Below are 22674 nucleotides of genomic sequence, written 5' to 3'. Positions count from 1 at the left end.
AACAATGTCCTGTTCCTTTCACAAAGCATAACATCATTTAATTTACAACACTGAAACAACTCGTAAATAAACGTGCCGCGGCTTATCGCTCGCACCTCCGGCGACGAAAAGACACGAATTAGTTGCGAAGAAGATCGTAGATTAACGAAAAAAAAAAAAAGAAAAAGATATACCGAAGACATTGTGGCGTAAATCACGATGACAGCATTGCAATTACATGTCACGTGCGATCATGTCCACGTGAAGCAAAATCGAAGGAAAAGAACGCGATTGCGCGATCTTCATGGTCGAAACGAGGAAGACGAGGGAGATTAAACGTCGTCCAGTTGCCCGAGAACATTTTTTCCGTCTCACGTAGCTCGTTTCTAAGAATCTCTTTTTACTATTAGAGTCATTTGCTTCCTCTTGGTGTCGATAGGGTGGAATGCTTTAAGTGCGAGCAAAGATCGGGACAGAAGAAGTTTTCATACTTTTCAGCAACTGTAGAAGTGCGATCGATGTCTATTTGTCAAGGCTGTGGGGTCTCATCGACAAATAAAGCTTCGTAGAATTTCATCAACGCGCTAATTTTGACGAAATATTCTTCTCCTTCTTTAAGATTGAAAGTGCAAAGAAGAGAGAGAGAGAGAGAGAGAGAGAAGAAAATAGGGTTTTATAAGAAACACTATTATCAATCTTCAATGCTTTTAAAAGTTTTCACTGGAACGGAAGGAAACTGAAAGTAGTTAAGACTAGAAAAATCATTAATAAGAAGGTCACTGTGGTGATCAATTCTCAGGTGTGAAATTAAATTTAATTTCCAACAATTTCTTATAGACGACACGTCATTTAGTATTTTGATAAAATATGAATTATCAATCCATGATAGTTTACTTGTAATTACTTCAAGGTAGTTACAGTACTTGTAATTACTTCGACCTATTTGCACCGTATTTTCACCGTAGTAGTTAAGGATTGAACTTAATTTTACAGAAGTTAATTTCATGCTTCTTCGAACTTATAAACGATACGAATTGCATAATATGTCTTTAAAAACGAACTTGCCGGTCCTTATCATACAAGTTATATAAAGTAAGCAATGATTTGAAATAACGTGAATCGTAAAACTGCGATATTTCCTTTTGGAATATATTTCTATTTGACAATTTTTTGCTCGAAGAAAGCTTCGACAATTGCCGATTATAAGCCACGTGGAACGTAATCGTGACATTTTCCTCTGTGTTGATAGGCGATCCTTGCAAATCTGCAAATCAATAATCGTCGCCGTTGACGTAATTACCTGTGGCCGGCTATTCGGTCGAAGCACGAGACGTTTTATGCCCCAGCTACCTTGAGAAACGCGCAGAAAACACGATAATACAATTTCAAATTACAGACCACGCTGTTCTTAGTTTAACGAACAGCCTTGGCAATTTTTGACGTCGTCGATTTCGCTGCTTTTAGCTTCTTGTTCTTTCAATACTTTCTCGTAAATTCAATATGTGATAATAGCAGCGTAAAAACTATATGTCTATATTGTATATATTGTGTGAAATAAAAGAGAGCCATTGTTCTATGAAAATTGTACAAAACGAGAATTATAATGTCGTATATGTGTGTTACTATTGCTAAAGATAGTTGTTATTACTTCGTTTAACATTCTACAGGTGCGTAACCCTGTCTGGTATACAACATTCCCATGGAAATTCGTTCTATTGAAAATAATATCCTTTACGTATCTTTTATACGTTCGTTTCGCCTCTCGGTTCTTAACTTAATTCTCAATTCGAGTAAACAAATTTTCTCGACTCAGTCCCACCTACTCCCAAAACAAGATAAAAGGAACAAGTCCAACGTTTGCTCCACATAAACCCAAACACACAAGATGATCGTCGTATCGCGTTCACCTGTCAAAAAGTTGACATTTTGATTGGTAAAGTTATCAGGTGTGACGTGTGCCCCGTTTCCATGACCCAATTTCAAACTAGCGTGGATTTCGTGCCTCCACACGACTCGTGTAACAATCGCTGTTTTCTCTTTCGTAATGATTCCATATCTATCCCGTCTATCTACCTTTAACATCGTCGTTATGCACGTGTCGCGGACGTAACGCATGGTAATAACGTCGCGCAAAATGGCGATAAGGAAACAGGTAGGACGATCGATTTTACCAGGCTGGACACATTCGGTTGAAATTTGTTGCCGGATGGGAGAGATCGATTTTTAAAGCGGAATTCCTGCGTAGGCAACTCGCTTGATAAATTTAACGACGGGGCTGCCTAGGAACGAACTGGGTAACTGGGTCGACCGATGTATCAACCACGCCGACCTTTCGGATCAGAAGATAGACAGTAGACAAGCGTCTGAAAGGCCAAACGTGAATGTAAATCCGTGATTCTTGATCGTGAAAAACCCTGACTTTTAAGCATCTCCCCTAAAATCCTTCACGAAACGGATAGTAATCCAAGCAGAAAGGCGCAGATATTGCCGTGGATAGTGATTTTATCTTTTATATCCTTCCCATTCTTTTTAGCTGTCTTTCCTTTGGGCGCTTAACGGTTGGATAGATTCATCGAAGATTTCATTTTAGTAGAAGACGTCATCGTATCATCGTATCAAGATAATTAACCAGCTAGCTGTTTTGGACGAGTATACTCGTCATCGCTTACTTTTTGCGATACATTTTAGATACGCGCTTTTCAAACTGATCAAGGGAATTTTGTGTTAGGCGTTAAAGTAGACTGATAAAGGTCTGTGTTTTTACACGATGCCGCTTAAGGAAGGAAGTACATATTGCCGCGAACATTCGACTAATTCGCACTGTGATTACGAAAGAGAAGTCCAAGAACGTGTTTAATATTTTTCTAGTCACGTTTAGTAATCTTTTTAATCGGCGTGCTTTTCTATATTATTACGCTATAAGCTTAAAATTACGAAGAATGAAAATTACCAAGAAGCTATATATTTGAAAAAAGTTTTGGGGGTGGTTAAGGATATTGGTAAAAATTCTATTTTAACGAAAGTTTTACTTCGACGTTAAACTAGCAGATGATTCGGTGATTTACGATGACAGAAATGCACGCTCAATTGCCGACGTAATTTCGCTTCTAGCGCGATCTTTTGCAGAATCGAGGCCACGAGGCAGTGAAATGCCTCTTGATAGTTACGTTTGTCTACACGCGGCACCCTATCGTCGCTTCTTATCGCTGATAACAAGTTTCGTAAGGTGTGTGTGTGTGTGTGTGTGTTTCCAGTGAAAAGTAACGTAATGCGTGCCACGATGAAAAAGAGCGAGAAAGAGTCGGCCAGAGCGAACGATGGAGACACTTTTCGTGATTTTGCAGGTGTTGTATACATATTTGTCCCGTGACGATTATGTGTAGCGTTTCATACAGAATATGATTCACGATTTTAAAGAGCGCCGGATGCATGATTTTTCAAAATCTCGTACCACAGTTACGTGCAATTTGTTGAGATTTATTAGATGCTTCGTGGACGTATTATAATCTTTACGAGCGTTCTACGTTTTAAATGCAAAAAAAAATCTTCCTTTTACGTATCTTTACGTATTTTTTGAACGCATTTGAATGTTTTTTTTTCGATTTTCTGAATCTTCTCGTTAAGTTGTTACGTAAATGCATTATATAAAGATTATGTGGAGAAGGTTTATTATCTTGCGATTAAAAGGATGTACTTTATGTTGAAAAGGAACACGTGTTTTTAGTACCTGTTGGTATAAAAGACGTACCGATGCCTATGATCTAACGATTCAATTTCTTTCTCTTGGATAGGGTAAAGTAGGGCAAAAGACAGAAAAGTAGAGTAAAATGATTCTGAGAATAATCTAGAATCGTCTTTCTTTTTTTTTCTTTAAAGAAACATTCTTTCGATTTGCAAGAAGAAAATTAGTTTCGTCGAACTTTATCCTTGTTTAGTAAGAACAAATAATGTAAAAGTAGTGATCGTATATCGCGTTAAGAGCAAGATACGTAACTGAAGGTAACTAGGACATCGGTTTGTTTGAACTTGTCGTAGCAATATTCTATCGTGTACAATGTGATTTCGTCGCTAAAAAGTTCAACGTACATGAGCTTCGATTATTTCTCTAACTTTATAACGAAATATACAGTTTCTCTTTCTCTCTCCTTCTATATATATCGTTCTTTATATCGCTTGAAATATTCCCAGTTATGTGACTTATAAAGATTGATACGTATTATTTATAGTGCGTGTTCATTATTAGATTGATTTATCGACGTGCTCGTTACTTTTTCATTTCCCTTAGACGAATGGCTCGGTTAATGACATTGTTGCTGATTAACGCCTGTACACGGGAAAGAACAGATACGGGACTTACCCTGATTTTCAGTCGGCGCGCGATCGATAGTATGAAAATCGAAACATTCGGAGGTGTACGCAACACCTGCAAAACTATGTCGCTCTGTTATCGATCACGAAATAATCGAATTGCTTTTTACCTATTTTTCCGTCAATTTTTGAGCAAAACTGTATCAACGATTCGCTGTATCTTCAAACTATCAAATCATCTCTGAAGAGTAGAATCGTAGAATATAAATTTTGGAAATTTCGCAATAACAAGAGCAAAATAGATCTTCAGCTTCTACGTATTTCTACGTAGAATATACCACATTTCAACGTTTGTCGTCGATTCCCGAAAAGAAGTGTGAACAAAGTTCTTAAATGATTTCCTACCGAGCGATCTGCTTCGTTTTCGAGCTACGAAATCATCACCGTAGAGTGCAATAATATGTAAATGGAAAATAAATTCGTAAATCTGACAACAACAGAAACAAAAATAGATCTCGAGTTATTTTCTTCTTTATAGCTACACATAATTTTACATAAAATATACAGAGTAGTTGGTCGGGCAACCGTATTTAGCCAAAAACATTCAACGATTCGTTGAATTCCACATATCTGTCGTGACATACGAAATTCCCTCTTTCTCTGTCTTTTTCGAGTCCTTTTCCGAGAACAACGTCGCGTTTAACGGTGCAGCGAAGGCTCACGAAGGATCTGTTACTCGAGAAAAGACGAAGAAGTGCACAAGAGGTATCGAATAGCGACCCCGACCTTGAAGAGGTCTTTGTCAACGCAAACGGCATCAGTATTCAACGCCTTCGCATCTTCTGCTAGCCGTTCCTTGAATACAAAACCGATCTTCGATCGTCCAAACGTGGATCTTTATACTACAGAGCAATATATTTTCGTGTTAGTACTCTCGCGATTGCCTTTGTACTAACGTTTTTTTCCTTTATCGCGACATCAACAATCGATGGATCTTTTACGCCATGTAATTCCGCCCAGTGATTCGTACGATTCGTGTTTCAGACGTCTACTTTAATTCAGTATACTCGATTCTCATTAGAATCGGCTAGTATTGTTCGGGATGAAGGTAGAAGAAGAGTAGAAGTGGGTCGAGCTTAACGAAAGATTGGCTTCCGAATTTCTTTATAAAATTGCAACTTTATCAGTCATAAAGTTTAATCTTCCGATATAATCAACCGTTTAAGGATTCGTTGATCTACGCTCGGATTGTATTTAAAGAGCATTCTTTTATCAGCGATACGAAACTAAGATTTTCCATCGAATTATGACGTATCATCGTCAGATGGTATGTCGCGTTATTGTAAACATCGTCACGTTACCAATGTGAGAAAAAGGCTGATTCGAACGATCGCATTGTACTGCAGCGCGTAAATGTATTTTTATACGATATATATCTTTATTCATTTCATTTTACTTGTTCGTCATATTTTTTTTTAACACAACTGTTAGTACGAATGATTTAGCTCAACTCTCGACTGAAATCGTCAGGTAATTTATAATAATTTGGATTCAGTTAGCGCAGGTTATATTACTATATAGGTTGCTGTTACTAGTTGAATAATTTATGTAGAGTTAGGATACTCCGAAGTTAACTGAAACTTAAATTTAAGCGATACTTCGTACGTACAAGAATCTTCGCCAATATTGAGTTCGACAAGGCGTGGCAAACAAAATTATAACAGCGAAGATGTGGCTTGGTGTGTTTGTATCAAAGAGATTGGAATCGAAAGGACATCGAGTCCTTCTTCGACATTGCCTTCTCACAAATTTCTGTACTTTCTTTCTTTTTCGATAAAAATCGCTGAAATCATCGAACATGCACAGTGCACAGGTGTTTGACCCTAACTGACCTTACTCGACCCAGCCAGGTGGCGAGTCAGGTAAGAGGTCAATTTAAAATCTTGCGTGCACCTGTTCGTGGAATAGTTTCGAGATAACAGATTTAGGAATAACCTCGAGGCAACCTGACGTTCGTTTTTCTTAATTCGCCGCCGTACACAATTGAAATGTATCGCATGAAAGATTGTTAAGAATCGAACAACGGCCACCGTGTGATTTTACGAGGTCATTTTGCGCGTTTTCTTATTAGAATTCAGAATCGTTGGCGCGATAAAAACGCGCGCTTCGCCGAAATTAGTTATTCTGAACGGTAGTGGAAGTTTTCGGTTCGTCCCGTTCCGCAAAGTATGACTACTGTTAACCGTTACTATCTTGCGAGATACGATACTCGGAATTTTAACGCGAATATTACATTTTCGTGTGTTCTTGAAAAATTATGACGCGACTGGCAATTAGGCGAGTGTAATTTCTTAAATTAGACGATACTGAGATCCAAAAGATGTCGACATTAGTGGATCTATATTTTGTAGAATTTAGATTTCCAAGGAATCTAGTTTGCAAGTATTTGCGAGAAAGATAATCGCGTTTGATTGTTAGCTTAACCCATTCCAACGATGAGGTTTCATTTAGGATCGTTAATTTGTTCTCCCTTTCTAAACGACGTGATAGAAAATTCTGTATTCCATAGTATCGTAGTAAGTCGTGATCGTTCGGAACGTTTCAACTTGAAATATCCGTTTCCAGTAATTTTTCAATTTTATCGTCGATCGAGAGCCAAGAAACAAGCAATGGAACGCAATCGGGACAGTCGTGTCTCGTTACGATGATAATGTAAGATTTCGAAATGCTTCTTACGTGAATTTCTTCACACACAATAAACGTGTTTTGTGATAAGCGTTCGAGCGCTTTCTTCAGACATTGCATGCATAACTCTGCGGTTGCAATTGAACGCGCAGATACCGCGACATTTCTTCCTCTTTTCTCGGTCAATATTGTTTGTATTTGAAAAGCGTGGAGGTTGCTGACCTATGAACCGCGTTACGATACGAATGAAGTGTAGCAATCGGTGTTCTTCGTCCAGTGAGAAAAAAAAAAAAAAAGGAAAAAGATAGAGATCCGATAAAGCAACGTGAGTCACCGGTGTCGGTTTACAAAAAATCGCTGATTCAACCACTCCGGAAGTGTCGGTTGCTCGTATCACAAAGGAAACCGATCCAAACGCGTATCGAACCTTTATTTTCTTCTTGTTTCGTGAATTGCACGCGTATCGACGTACACCAATGTCAAGAGATGTAAATGTGGGTTATCGAGGATGAGTCGGTGACATCATCGATGATATATCAGGTGAAATCATCGAAGATGTATCAGGTGAAATCGGATCAACATAAGGAACAAGGGATAATCAAACGTTTGTCAAAGCAAAGTCCTTCCTCTAATGGAGAATGCTTTTGCATCGATCAGATGCGTTCTTTGTTCCGTGTTGCGATTAAATGGGAATGTTTTGCTTTTGCGGAAGTTATAGTTACATTTAGAGCAGCTAGATGATTTTCTTATGTAAATAGCGTGATCTTGTAAAGAGAAGTTAATTTATTCTACGTTTATGATTTATGCATATAAGAGAGGCTTGGAGGAAAGATGATGTAAGTAATTAAGTCTTGTGAGATCTATAATTAGAGTAATCGATGCTGTATGTATTTTTCAAGTTCGCTATGGTGGTCAATTGCGTAACACACGTCTCACGTGTCACGTTGCGAAAGGTTACACGCATCTGTGTGAAAATCGCTGAGGTAGCTCCATTCAGAAATCGGATACTCGGCTTTGTCACGTGGATTCGTAGTTTAGAGTTGTACGGAGCACGAGCATAGGTGCGCATATTTTTAAGCGCGTACAGAGTGTGTACAGTGGCTGTAAATAAGATAACTAGAGAAATTGGTGGCAAGTTGAGGAATGCCGTCAGTCAAGAGTCAATAAAGCACGCAATTGATAACATTTTTCTTTTATAGTTGGCTGATTTATCAAATACTTCGACACTTATTTTCCAATGAAGAGCTTTTTTTTGTCAGATTCCATATATATTTCGTTCGAATAAGCTTCAAACTTTTGCAATCGTACGCAAGTACTAGGAAGTTTAAAAGATATAATTTACAATAAAAATATCAAATAATATTGAAACCCTATAATAAATACAATGGCGTGTCGATACCTTTTGTAGCCACTGTATGCGTTTCTAACTATGTTCTTTTCCTTCTTCGCATAAACGAAATATCTTAAGTCTTAACGCATCTCCGTCGAATTCACGTTTGCTCGTGTTTGCTCGCGTTGTTCGGTGCAATAGCCGCATTGGACATTTCTCTGTGAGACAGTTTTGCGCAACGATGCGATTACAGTTCTGTATCTAATTAGTCGTTCGAGGCACGTCGGGTAATGATCAAGCGCGATTAGTAATTGTAATAAACCGTTGTCAGGAGCGGTGCTATCTTTGCATTGCATCGGCAATCATCTTCCGCAAAGCTTGATAAGACACGGAAGGCACTTTCGAACCAGCGACAGTCAGCCTCGCGTCGCCGATTTAGTCAGTCGATGCGTTTCTTGACATTCAACAACTCCAATCGATTAATTTTGTTAACGTCAATGTCGATTTTCATCGATTCATATTTCCTTGTATTGGGTTGGCAACTAAATGATTGCCTTGGATTTTGTCAATACCACCTAATGGCAAAATCCGCAATCACTCAGTTGCCAACGCAATAATTACCTCGTCCGCAGACAAATTGTTTCTTCTTGCGAGAAATAAAGTTTCGCTCTCGAATTTCCTTCCTTCGAACGAAACAAATAGTTTCGTATAAATCGTTTCAATTATTTCGGTGAATCTTGCTATCATTAAAACCTTTTACAGAAGACCTTGGGGCTTCGTTGAATTTAAAGAATATAATGCGACGATCGTATTCACGATGAAGAAATAATCTATTTTCAATTTGTAATGCTACTTCTATTATTCAAATCATCTCATAAATCATCCTTTGTTTTACTCACGGTATCACCTCGTGCGTTAAACGGTATTCAAGATCGGACGAGCGATGAATTCGTAATTGCAATATACATTTCTATTTCTTTTTATCGACGCGATAAAACGGTATCACTTTGATTACTCATGGAGATACATCTTCCTTCGACTTTCTGAACAATCTATCTCTGGACTGTTCAATTTTACCAATGGAAGTAGAATCCTGATGAGACGTTAATTGATATGCGTGGATGTATTAGAAGAATATGATTAGGATTCAGGAGGCAAATTTTGAATTAAGCTCTTTCCTCTTCCTATCGGAGTGCATTCAAACAAAAGCGCTTAACTTCTAAAGTTGGAGGAGCATTTTTATAATCGATTTACATCCACGTTAGAAATATCGCAGAATTTTGAAGATCTCCCTGAGAATAGATCTACTTAATCAATTTTCCCCAATATAAAATCTTCTCCGAGTTCCATACGCTCCGTTTTCACAAAATTGTCGTCTTCCATCGTGAGAATCAGCTTCGCGTCGAGTTCTTCCCTCGCCAAAGTATAAAATAAATTTAAATCGATTTCATTTGCTCCGATCGGAACTCCTTTCCACTTTCGCGTAATTTGATCTTTGATCACGTATCGTAAAGCGAAGGAGTTTAACGAAAGGACGACTGTACAGCCGCCTGTGACTAGACGAGTAGTCAAACCGTTCATCTAAATTTCCATTCACGAATATTTTTAAAGGCGTCGCTAATTGAGCTAATCGATTCGATTAAATCTCATCCTGAGGAAGAACACGCGTCTCATTCGAAAGACAGATGAAAAGAGAGAGTTGGATGCCATATGCACCAGACGGTAAAGATACGTAAAAGAGCGAACGATCGCTGGATCGAGCGACGATGAGAATATCTATACGACGATGATTAATATTCTGATGACGGACTGATCGTGCCTCGACTGCGGATCGGCCACAACGAAGGCCAACGATTCGCTATCCTAAGTCGCGTGTATTTCCGTGTCGAGGCACATACATTATTTACCATTTCCTAGTATGATCCGTCAGCGAGAGAAAGAGACCCGAGAGAGAACCGATCACTTGGCACCTTGCCAAGTACCAAACCAAGTTTTTTTCCCTTGACCATCATCCCTTTCGGAAGAAAAAAGAAAAGACAAAGACCCTTGTTTCACACGGTTTATGTTCCTTCGGAAGGATTGTTGCGTTTTCAGGAAGATAATTGAAATATGCTTGAATATGTGCTATAATAGCGTAACTAACTGGTTCTAGAATCTCATTCGTTACAATATCTTTTCATCTCAAGCAAAGTAATAAATAATATAAAATTAATTAGTTGAATTTTTATACGCGTTAAATCACGAACGATTTTTCTTCAATCGAAAGTATGAGGAATCTAAGGCAATTTTGTACGACCCCTCTTTTCACGTAGTATATCTAAAGATCTAGAGATTCTTACTTTATACGCTTGAAACGTATTTTTTTTTTAAGATGTTTCGCATAATTAATGTATATTTTGCATCGCGTGTATGAATTCATAAACTCGCATAAAGTCGCTTGAAACAAAGTCGTATATGCCATTAATCACAAATATCACTAGTTTTTGATGCAGAGATCTTTCGCGTAGTTAAAATGTTTTGTTGTATCTAATATTGGATGACCGGAATCGAATTGCGCCTTTGTCTTTTTCAATTGTTGACTTGGCACGGGAATCTTGCCAAGTCATACATAGATCATTATCTTGGTACAGAGCGACTTTGTTTGCTCCAGGATTTACCAATGATCGCGGTTTGTGTATTGCGTTAATCTTTTATGCCTAACAATATTATTGATTTGTACAGAGAAAAGTTGCATGAGATGTTAACTTGATTAAATATTACGAAAATGACGCCCGTATAAAATGAAATATTATCAATTAAACGAAATAATATAAAATTTAGGGTACGTGAATGCGTGAAATTTCCATTGAAATATTAATATTACAATACTTAAAGAAACTCATTAGCAGAGTATTTAAATTATTCCACCTTTTACCATCTCATAATTCGTGATAATAATTTCATAATTGTTACACAAATCCTATTACGGCCTCATTCACCCAGCCTCATAATTCTTCAGAAAAGGAAATTAATGACCACCATTTGCTTCATCATGGAGAATGATAAACGACTATTTTTCCTCTCGATAATTAAGTCATTACGGATTACGATGCCGCGTTTGAAACGCGTGTAAGGGCGTACCTCGTCTCTAAAATTCTCTGCTATAACACATGGGCGTTTAGAGTGAAACGGTGCTTTGTCATGCTGGTGCTTGTTTGACTTGGCTCATTGCCAGGAACATAAATTCGTGTCAATTATAGGCAAGATCGTAGTGCAAAGTATTATATCCCATGTGTCGAGTGATGTATCACGACTACATCGTTCTACTAGACAGCTATAATAATTATCGAATAAATTAGCGTAGGGCAATAGCATTTCTTCCTGGACAATCGATCATGTTTATCGTGTCTGTACGGCTTGAACACGCGGCAGGAAACTTGTTCTTTTAATCGAGACGATTTTATGATTCTTATATCGTATTGAACGATTGAATACTATGAATAATTAAAATCAGCTGTGTCCTTTAAACCTACATGAAGCGTGCACATGAAATTATGGAAAATGAATAAGCGTTTGATATTTCTTTGATAAATTGAAAAACGATCAAATAATACCAAATGTACTTGAAAATATCCACTGTTCTCCTTCTTTGAAAGTACGTTAAATACTAAAATAGAAAAGAACTTAGAAAAGAGGGATAAATGTTGAATATCTTTCGAACCGTTAAAAAATATGCCAAATAATTCCGATAGTTCAATTGGAAAGATTCATTGAAATGATCTTCCTTTAGGAATTAATTTAGACAAAAAAAAATCCCCTCGATAAATTTTCTGCAATCGCGTAAATATATCTGAATAAGGACATAAGAGAAGCTAAGGAATAAGTATAAGTACGCTGCGATATGTCTGATCGAAGTAAGTACGATTCTACTGCCTACGTTCCTGATTCTTACTACTTGCAACAACCGTTTAGCCTAGTTTTCACTCGCGACGCTGTTACTCGAGTGCAAGCAGAACTTGGTATTTGACATTATCGTTTCGATCGAGACATCTACAAAGCTTTACTCCTATTCGTTTTTTGACGGAATCGAATCAACAATCGTAAAACCGATGTACATAATAAAGTCACGCGATAGCGTTCTTTTCTATCGATCGTAAAGAACATAAAATTTATTTACACGCGATTGCAGTTAATAAGCAGTAACACCTATTTAATATTTATTTAATTTTTCACCTATATACCTCACGTAGAAATGTTTCTTTACCAACGTATGACAATAAAAATAGAGGACAGAATTTAACTGTATCGACGTTCAATAACGTTATACTAACATTGTGAAACAGAACAAATAAATATTCCTCTAATAATTATCGAGTTTTATTTGCAAACAGGTATCGAGACACTTGTCAAAACGAAATCCCCTTCTGGTTTACGGATACACGCGTCGATTAACGCCGAACAAAGAGTCGATGGAACGTAATCGCAATCAAGGGTGTGAGATCGGTCTGCTCACGTGTCGCGAACCTTGAAGATAAAGCGGCCCATCGTTTGTATTTACCGGGACAGATAATTACGTCGTTATCGCGTACCGAGATTGCTTAAGAGGCTCGCGCAAAATTACCTCTTTACAGCCGCGATTTCAATGACCGTCGTTCGACCAAGGTGCTATTATCAGACTTATCCGAGGCGATCTCTGTTATTCGGTTCAATTATGGCCCGAAACGCGAAGTTAAATAAGAAGAAACGTTCGTTAGGAAACTGGACGATCGGCATTGTTAGGAATTGTGAAATTTCCCATTGAAACGCGTATAATACTACCGTAAGCTTGTAGCCGATGCTGTTCAATGAATCGAAGGTCAGGAGCGAGTCATCGCGCGTAGCTGAACTTTGTCAGCGAAGGTAGCTAAGTGACGTCACACTGTCCGACCTTATGTCATTATGTTCGCAAACCGGTCTGAATTTTTTTTTTCTTGCTTTATACGCTGCATACCTTTCAGAATACCAGGAATAGACGAAATTACTTATGCGACATTCCTATCGTTTTATACTACCATTGTCCTCTATCTGATGAAGTTCTATCTTCGCAGTTATCGTCAATAAATTCGCGCGATTGGTAATTGTTATCGCCGGGATTCGATCTCAATAGAACGAACCTTTGTGCAAGAGTTTAAGCGAGCATTATTAAAAATAAGAGAATAATTGTTGATCATTTTTGGAGAAGATATTCGTATCGATGATATCAGTGACAGATAAAGGAAGGTAAAGGTCGATAGTAATATCGCAAGTAATATTGGAATAGAGTTTATTTCTAATAATAAATATTTAAGAGAAGTTTTTCTTTTACTAATAACGTCGATAAGGTAATATAATACGATGAAGTAAAATCGAAATGAATAATCAGTAACAGCAATAACGCAAAGTTGATGCAGTATTTGACGATAATAAGAAAGGTTTAAGCGAGATTTGTTACTAGTGGCACGAATAAGATAAAATTAATATGAACGGTATTAGCATGATACAATAAAACGAAAGTCAATACTAATAACACGAATAATATGAAATTGGAATAAAATTTAACATTAACTTATAATATTCAAACGTTAATTTTTACCAACAACTAATATGAAGTTAATACCGACGATACAAACGAAATAAAATTCGATATTAATATCGTTAGATAAATTATTTTCAAAACGAAGTTAAACACTAATAATAACGATAATGTACAATCCATCTGATGGAAAGAAACGTCGTAAGAAAGATAGCAAATCAGCAACAAAGTACTGTCCTTCGATTCTAATTACTAGTAAAATGTAGGAAAGATCGTTTTATAGATCGAGCTGGTGTCATACTCGCGATATGCCTGGTGTTCATCGTAATCCGTATATCAGTGTCATAGAGATAAACGTTTCCTCTGGAATGTTATTCGCGTTGTCAAAAGAAACCGTGTACGCGACCATTACTCATTCACGTATGACACACACATGTAGCATGCGTGCGACAGATTCGCGCGAATCAATTTTCCCGTACGATTAACCGTTTCTATGCAGGTATTTCCCTCTGTAAAGTCTCCGACCGTTGGAACTTGTTGCGTTCGTTCGAAACGTTTCATTTTCCAGGAAGAACCATGAAAATACTTCCGACCGCACAGTGCACACCACACGAGAAGCGAATGATTGCACAACGTAATTTTACTCATCGATGTCCATTGTTGTCCGTTTCCATTCAATTCGTTGGAGCTTTTCACGATACTCGCGTAAATGCTAGATTTTGGTGTACATTATTATAACGCTACATTATTTACGACACTCTACACTGACAGATTTCTGTTCAATTATTACAGAATTTCTAGAAATAAAATTGACTATTTTGAAAATTGATCGATTCGAATGAGAAATGAAAATCCTACTATTCCACTGTGCTACTTTTTTTTATCGAATAATACTACGTTTCGGGTGATTAACTTTTTTTCGGATGGTTGCTAATGTTTTTTAAGATTCATAGGTATATCTTGATGGAACAACGTTTTTTGATCGACTACTAGCGTTCTGACAGAATACCAGGTGTGCTTCACTAATTATTGATACTCAAATATGTCTATCATTCTTTCTGACTTCTGTCGTACTTGACAGTATCTTTTCGAAAAAGTCGGTGTTATCGGAATCGTAATTAGCCTACTTAGCATAGGGATAAACGGATATTGCGACTACAAAATGAAATTGACATTGCGATCGACAAAATACATTTGTCAGGTTTCTCTACAAGGTATTTTCCAATGATCGAAATTCAAAAAGATTTTGCTCGAACGCTTACCATAGCTGCAGTCTGCGATACAGTCGACTTCTGTTCCTCGGATTTAACGTGCGAAACGGCGAATAGAGTAGCCAAAAGGACACTTCCGACACACCTTTCCCATGCGAACATACGATTCCACCTGGCCATTCTGCTGCTTCGTCCAGTAACTTGAAAACTTTGAAAATTCCTCTGTCAAAATCTCTTCAGGCGCCAGGCGATCACCGTGAATGTCACAAAGTCCAAGATAAATGTCCCTTCACCCCGGTGTCACTGACTACACGCACGCGTTCGTTGGTCGTTTATGCCTCAGCTGATCGCAAGATGACGCGACCAATGATCCACGTGTCTTTTCGATCCTTCAAAATCTCCGATCTTCCTCTTCGAACTATCGTTCTTCTTCCCAAAAACAATTCCAGCTTCGCTCGATTGCCACTCGGTTGCCCGTGTCGAGCATGAATCTTATCGAAAATGGATTGTCCTGGCGGGAAAACGTGCAGGATCGAGTTATTCCAGGTTGGAACAACTCGCTAGCAGGGTCAGTCTAAAACGTCGTTGCCACGACACTATCGATCTCGTGTGTTTCCCAAGCAGGTAGCTCGCCGGATAATCTTTACGAAGTCTCGCGAGTTTTCGTAGAGGCACGCACCTCGTCGAACGTGGTCGAGCAACGTCTCCTCGGTTTCTCGCGTCTGTCGCGTTGATCTGGGACCTATGAACATCGACGATCGACTCCAAGTTCTCGTTCGAGCTGTACTTCTTCTTGTACGCGTATCGGTGACGAGATTGATATCGAGGAAGAGGAGAAAATCTTTTTGAAAAATCACCAAGGACCGCACGCAAAAACGAAGAAGAACGAAAAGAGAAAAAGAGGCACGGAGAAAGGACGCGGCCGTACGGGGAACTGGTACCGAAGTCTACCGCCACTCTGAATTACAATCAGTCTGCCACTGACTTTTATTGAGGCCTCCCACCACGCGACTCGTGACTACCACCATCAACGCCAGCGGCAGCGTACAATGCTACGCGAGTGTGCTTTGCCTCTTGGTTCACTGTCAATCGACGTATCGCGCTCCTTCTGTCGTGCATTTCAGTTGTGCATCGGATTCGCCTGATTTTCGGTACAGTTCAGTCTTCGTTCATCGTCGATCGACGTATCGCGCTCTTTCTGTCGTAGATTCAGCAGCTTTGCTTTGATTTTGAATATATTTGGCTCTCGGTTTATTCGACGTATCGTGCTTCGTTTCTTTCGTCGATTGCTTTTTAGTACGCTGCAAGAAATATTCGAATGTTATCGTATTTATTACAGATTTCTATATTACAGATTTATGCATATTATAGATCTCGTATCATTTTTAGTGGGAATTTTCGTACAAGTACAAGATTCGATGCATATCAAATTTGAGAAAGAACGCATCGTTGTAATATATGCGCGTGCTCAAATACTCTTTGTAGCCTTTTGTAGCTGTATATATTTACCTCCTGATTCGCTATCAATCCACGTATCGTTCTTGTTTTGTCTTGCATTGAACTGTGCATTGGTTTGGCTTGGTTTTCAATATACATATTTCGCGTTGGCATTCCACGTATTGTTCTTTCTTTCGCTGATTCGCTCGCATTAGTTTGATTTTTAGCACATTCCTTGTGGCGATATAGTAATGGCGAGATAGGGAGAAAAAAAGGGTAGATAAAAGGATAGGTTTACTGGATGATAGGAGAAACGATAGGTGTTGTAGTATGGTTGGAAACATCTGTGTAATGGGCACGCATGATCGGCGTTTACAGGAATAGAGGAGTGGCTAGGAAATATCCTACGATCGAAACTGATTGAAATCAAACCGCGATGACGAGTTTACGTTGGGTTCAACGTGGGATTTTACACGCGTGGAATTGACGATGGTTTGAGTGCTTGAATCGATTACCAGTTTTCATTAAATTTTTATCGATATCACAATTATGTGTTTTGCTAGAAAAAGCGGTCATTTCCAAGAATTATTACTAAATATCGCAATATACGATAATTTACCATTAGTATTTCAAAAATTATAAAATTGGTACCTTCTAATTTTTATATAATAATTCCAATTAATGTTATGTTTATTGTGTACTATGTATAGTATTATATGTTTTGTTATATGTTATATGTTCGAATTAGAATCCATAAATATAATCAAATTGATCTAGAATGGACACAGCCAGATGTCAAATTACTGATTTCCCAATTACTATACTGTGGACATTTGCACAATGTCATATTTTTGCGAACTAAAAAAAAGAAAAATGGAATAATTTATGAATAGAAATTAACTCTATCCATTAGGAATTATAACGAGCTTAGATTTTCTGTAAATACATAAAAATTTGCAATCTAGGAATTACAATGATTCCTCTACGTTACCAATAATAGAAACGTTTTACTTTTGCTTTGTACCTTATTCGAGAAATTGTTAAACGAAACGACATTAGCTATTCAAACGCCACTAATTCTTCTCATATGCGAATAGAAATATCTTGAGAGGCATGCAGTTGCATTCTTCTGACCGGAAATGCCTTCAAAATAAAAGCGTACGCGAAACGTCTGATTCACCCGTGTTCGTTAAAGGGGAAAATCCGGCAAGTTTCACACGTTGATTCAGATCTTATTAAACATTTCAATTTTTGCGATAATTTATATAATACCAGTAATTGATACAAACAATTAGCCAACATTTTATTGCAATAAATACACGCATCAGCATATAGCTTCGAGTAGTTTCTAGTTTGTATAGGTTTTACTTTATCTATTTTATCTCGATTTTTATTTTTTCATCGATCGCAGTTTCCTCGGCGATACGTATTTCCGTATTCCACAATAGCACAAGGCACACACCATTGTCTCCTGATTTTTGTCACGACACGAAAGAAAAACGATTTTCCACCCGCAATCGCGTTACTCGATTATCCTTTGTTCCTCCTTTACTCTGTAACTACCGTGTAGTCTCTGATATAATCCTTTGATCACGTAAATCTCTCAACAGTTTGTCAGTTTATACCGGTTTTATTATTGCTGTTACGTGTGTGTCTGTTTTACTTGAATATTTAGGTTCGTCTCGTTAAGTTAATTTTTAAGCTTCTTAAGTTATGTTTTTAATTTGCTTCAAGTTTCACAATCGTTTATGCTGTTTCTTTGCTAGAAATATATTTTTAGAAACAAGTCACTTCGTTAGTATCTACAAATATTTCCAAGAAATGAAATTTAACCATAAACACGTTACTCCTCTCTCGAGATACAAATCTTCGAGAGGGATCTGATCTACGATCGTTCGTATCGCGTCAGTGAGATTCAATTTTCCAATATTTTGACAATTTTACACAATGTTACGATATTACGCATCTTTGACATTGTTATTAGCGTTGCTGCTACGGTTCGTCGATTATTTCTCTGCTGATATTCTCGTAATAATAAGTTCGATATAAATTCGAAAGTTCGGAAACAACCACACTCGCGAAATAATATGGCGATTCGAAGAGGATAGCCCTACAATTTCCTTAAAAACTTACGTCGTCTCTTCCGTAAGTGCATCTAGCAATGCCACACGTGCGTTACGCACATCGTGGTCATGAATAAATGATCCGACGATGCCGAAATAGCCGAAACGTTTCTGAAAATAATTTGCCAAGAAAACAATGTGATTTACAGTACTGACACGCGCGTTCGCTTTTCATTTTTCCCCCTCGATTCAGTTTCCTCAGACTTACGAGATCTTCCGAATCTCGCTCCTTTTCTTCCTCGTTTTTCTATTTACTCTGCTTACACGTTTCTTTCGTACAAGATCGAAGACCACAAATACAATTTGCACGGACCTTGTGAAACGCGGAGTTGTTGTAATTCCAGTCGAACGACCACGATTTTGCTTCGTCGCGTAATCTTCCACGCAAAACATTCCTTCTTCCCGGCGAGCATACTTTCGAAAACCTGTTTTTTTAGAACCTCGATGCCGTTTACGCCGATTTCAATATCGATGTCCACGACTTTTCGATCGCGACGATCAACCGTTCTTCGAACAATTCCTCGTAGGCTTAAGCTGCCGAGGAATATAGGTGCGCAGCGTGTATTATTGTTATTAATATATTGCAGCCACACGTGACATTATTTTTTGACTATCATAATGAATTTAATAGCAACAAATTTTATATATAAACGTAATAATGAATGCAACGAAAGTAAAGGTATTATATTCACTTTCGTTCAAGTGATCGGTTAACCATTAGAGTAGAATCTAACGATTATCAATATTAAAGAGCATCGCTTGTTTGCTTCCTACAGCTTCGCCGCCTTCCGCATATTTTATATTTTCGTTCAACGTTTTAATTTTAGTACACGAACAACTTTCATAAATCGTGAGAGCTAATCTGTTAATAATGTAATCAGAAATGATAATTGGTCAGAAATAATAAAAACTGAGCAGGTTAATTAGCCTAGTTCCATAAAGGACCAAATTAAAAATCCAATCAACAACGTACTTGAGCCAAGCTTAAATTCAATGCGTGTGTTAAATTAACGTTTCAACTTATTAATAATTCAACGATATTTTCCGCTGCATTGATCCTTTCTTTTTTTTTTTTTTTTAATTCACAACGAAATACAATAGCCTGCTTTTTTATTTATTACCGTTACACGCTGTCGCTATTATCAGTGGTTTCGAAAAACTAGGAACAACAGGGAAATAAATTTCTATATATCCGTCACTCGTTACATTACATCGACGTTTTATAGATGTTTATAACAATGGTTTCTGATATTTACGTTGTCGATTGATTTAAGATAAATGAATTTCAGGAAAGAAGAGAATTGACATTTAATCATTTCAATTGCAATTACGCGTAATCACAAACCACTTCCATAAAGGGAAATTTAATTTTACAAATACGAAATAACCCGATCAGATAGTCAAAATACTTTTAACCCTTCAAAAATAGACATAGTAGAGGCCATTCGATTGTAATTGAAATTTGAATTTTCATTTCAGTTATCACGGTGTAACGGAGAACTTTAGAAGTTTTAACGTTCAAGTACGTCCGAGTATAAAAGAGAAAACTTAACGAGTAAACGCGCGTTAGATCGATTGTTATGAAACAGGGATAACAGTAAATGAAATTACATACTTTCTTTTGTTCATATTATGTTGGACATAAACATACGTGAAATACTATAAATAATAAGAACAACAACAACAAGATTGTTATTGTTATTGTTAGTGTTAGTGTTTAGTGTTTAGTGTTTAGTGTTTGGTGTTTGGTGTTTGGTGTTTGGTGTTTGGTGTTTGGTGTTTGGTGTTTGGTGTTTGGTGTTTGGTGTTTGGTGTTTGGTGTTTGTTTGGTGTTTAGTGTTTAGTGTTATTGTTATTGTTAATAGCACGAGACTTAAAGGACAGTGTTGTCTCTGTTACAAAAACACGCACGTTTCATGTTAATTGGTGAAGTAAGTTTACATGTGAGAACGACGAATATAATTTCTCTTTAATTGACAGAACGTCGAAATCTTCAACAAATACAAAATCATAACACGCAAATAGGAAAACGATAAAAGTCAACGATTCGTTTATCGCAATTTCTAATTTTAACAGTGTTCCAAACGTTATTCCAACGTATATTGCTTGAATTTGAATAGAAATTTGTGCAAGTTCTTAGTTAATAACGTTAGAGAAACGAATAGCGCGTTGATAATTTGTAACTCGTATTAGTTCCTGAAACTTGATAGATTAATGCAACATTGTGACAGCGTAGCAAAGAATATGTGTTTAACATTCGATTAATATTACCCTTCGCTTGAAATTAACTTCTTCTTGAAAATTTAATATCGATAGGACAAAGAGGATATATTAATATATTAATACACAGCTGTGGTCAGGTATAGATAAAACGGTCAGGTACCTTCGTTCTACTTCTTCCTTCTTTTTATCTGCGCTGTTTGCATCGAATCGTCTGACGATACTTTTAATTTTCATCGACGATCGCACGATGAAAGAGAGAACATATTCCATTCTCAATCAAACACTTAAGAGACCTTGTACTTTGAAGAGTGCATAATAATCGTACGCAGAGCGAAACAAAGAGCAATCGAATTTCATTATTCGAAGATACGAACAATGGACGCCGATGAATCCTGCGCGAATTTCATTGCTGCGTCTGATCGAGGAAGTGTCCACCCTATGGGGTCACGCGATACACTCACCCAGGTTGAGTCTGTGAATCACTCAGGATTTCGAGACTCTTTCTATTCCCAAGAATTTCTTCTGTCGAGCCGACGACCGCAAGACTCGATTCTGAGTCGGGTTTCTTGCACGATTTTCGAATGCAAATGAGCCAAAGTGACTAATCGCTAGACGAATTCGATTTAATTCAAATATCAGTCGATTCGTAGCAATGGTACGTTAATTTTTTCCAGATTATATAAATTAATGGACGATTAGTAGCAACGACCAGCGGCGTTTTATATTCGGAATTGGTATATCATAAATTAAGAATATTCCAATTTATTAAAATTATTCCGAGGGAAAGCGACGTCGGGGGGAAAGAGTCGTTCAGTTCGAGTGAAAAATGTCGAACTTCAACGAAGAAAATTGTTAAACTAGATACCATTTTGCTTTTGATTTTTGGAAAGATAATTTAATTCGTTAAATTGTTATTTGTAGTCAAGTTAAAAATTATGCCTTAAATTGTGTCCACAAGCGTGTCAATTAGGAAGAAAAGGATTATAATAAACGATTATGGTGTTAGAAGTAATCCAGTGGAAAAGATGTAAAGCAATAATGAAATAATTGCGATAGATATAAATTTTATGTGAACTGATCAAAGTAACCTATTCGTCTTGTTGGTTAAAAGTTATGTTTAGTCATTCGATGACTCATCTCGGAACATTATGATAATGAACGTAATGACGTTCGACTTTGACTAGATAAAATTCATATTAACAAAAAACTTTCCATAATATAATAAAAGAATATCATAGGAAATATTCGCCACTCGAAGATAATGATTTGGAGATTGGTACGAAAGGAAAGAATTTTTCTGTATATATTTCACACGTGATAAAATTGCGAATTATTGTCGATTATCTATCGACTAAATTAATTTTGAGAAGGCTGTTATTCGCGTAAAATTGATTACCATACCTGCTGTGACTTATCAGTATATTTATTATACGTGCTGTTTTCTTTTCTAAAGATAATTTCATGGAACTGTTCGATATAAGAAAAATGTTGTCTTTTTTTCCTTTCTTTCTGGAAACACGATGGAATGTATCCGAGACAAGCGAGATGACTCTTCTCATAACGATAATACCGATATAACGAGTTATCGAACCGTTTTCCGTTCTATATTTTTTTAAACAAATTATAAGAGGAATTGCAGAAGTGTACAATACGACGAATCGTAAAAGATAACATTTTTATAATTATCGTACTGCGATAAAAATTACTTACTCGTTAACGTTAAAATGTTTTAATTCCTATTAATTCTATTTATTTTATATGTATATTTAAATAATAGATTCGGTCGTATCTTAGGCTATGTACGTCGGAAAAGATTCTCAAAATCAATCTTTTACTTTGGTGCAATTA

General features: G+C 37.1%; 1 protein-coding gene across 4 annotated transcripts in view; it reads right to left on the bottom strand.

Annotated features, from left to right (window-relative positions):
• The window catches only part of LOC117233695 (matrix metalloproteinase-14), a 40445-nt gene extending 24420 nt beyond the window's left edge, over positions 1-16025 (bottom strand). For 2 of the 4 annotated variants that reach the window (XM_033494237.1, XM_033494238.1), the window contains exon 1: positions 15095-16025. In XM_033494237.1, coding sequence (XP_033350128.1) covers positions 15095-15223 — 129 coding nt within the window. In that variant the 5' untranslated portion in view covers positions 15224-16025. The remainder of the gene's footprint in view (positions 1-15094) is intronic. The other 2 variants (XM_033494239.1, XM_033494240.1) reach the window with 1 other exon arrangement.
• Positions 16026-22674: the final 6649 nt, after the last annotated feature.

The sequence above is a fragment of the Bombus vosnesenskii genome, unplaced genomic scaffold (assembly GCF_011952255.1).
Source record: "Bombus vosnesenskii isolate JDL3184/JDL3185 unplaced genomic scaffold, Bvos_JDL3184-5_v1.1 scf7180000013298, whole genome shotgun sequence".
Classification (NCBI taxonomy): Eukaryota; Metazoa; Arthropoda; class Insecta; order Hymenoptera; family Apidae; genus Bombus; species Bombus vosnesenskii.
Note: the sequence above shows the minus strand (reverse complement) of the source record. Positions and strands in the feature narration are given on the sequence as shown.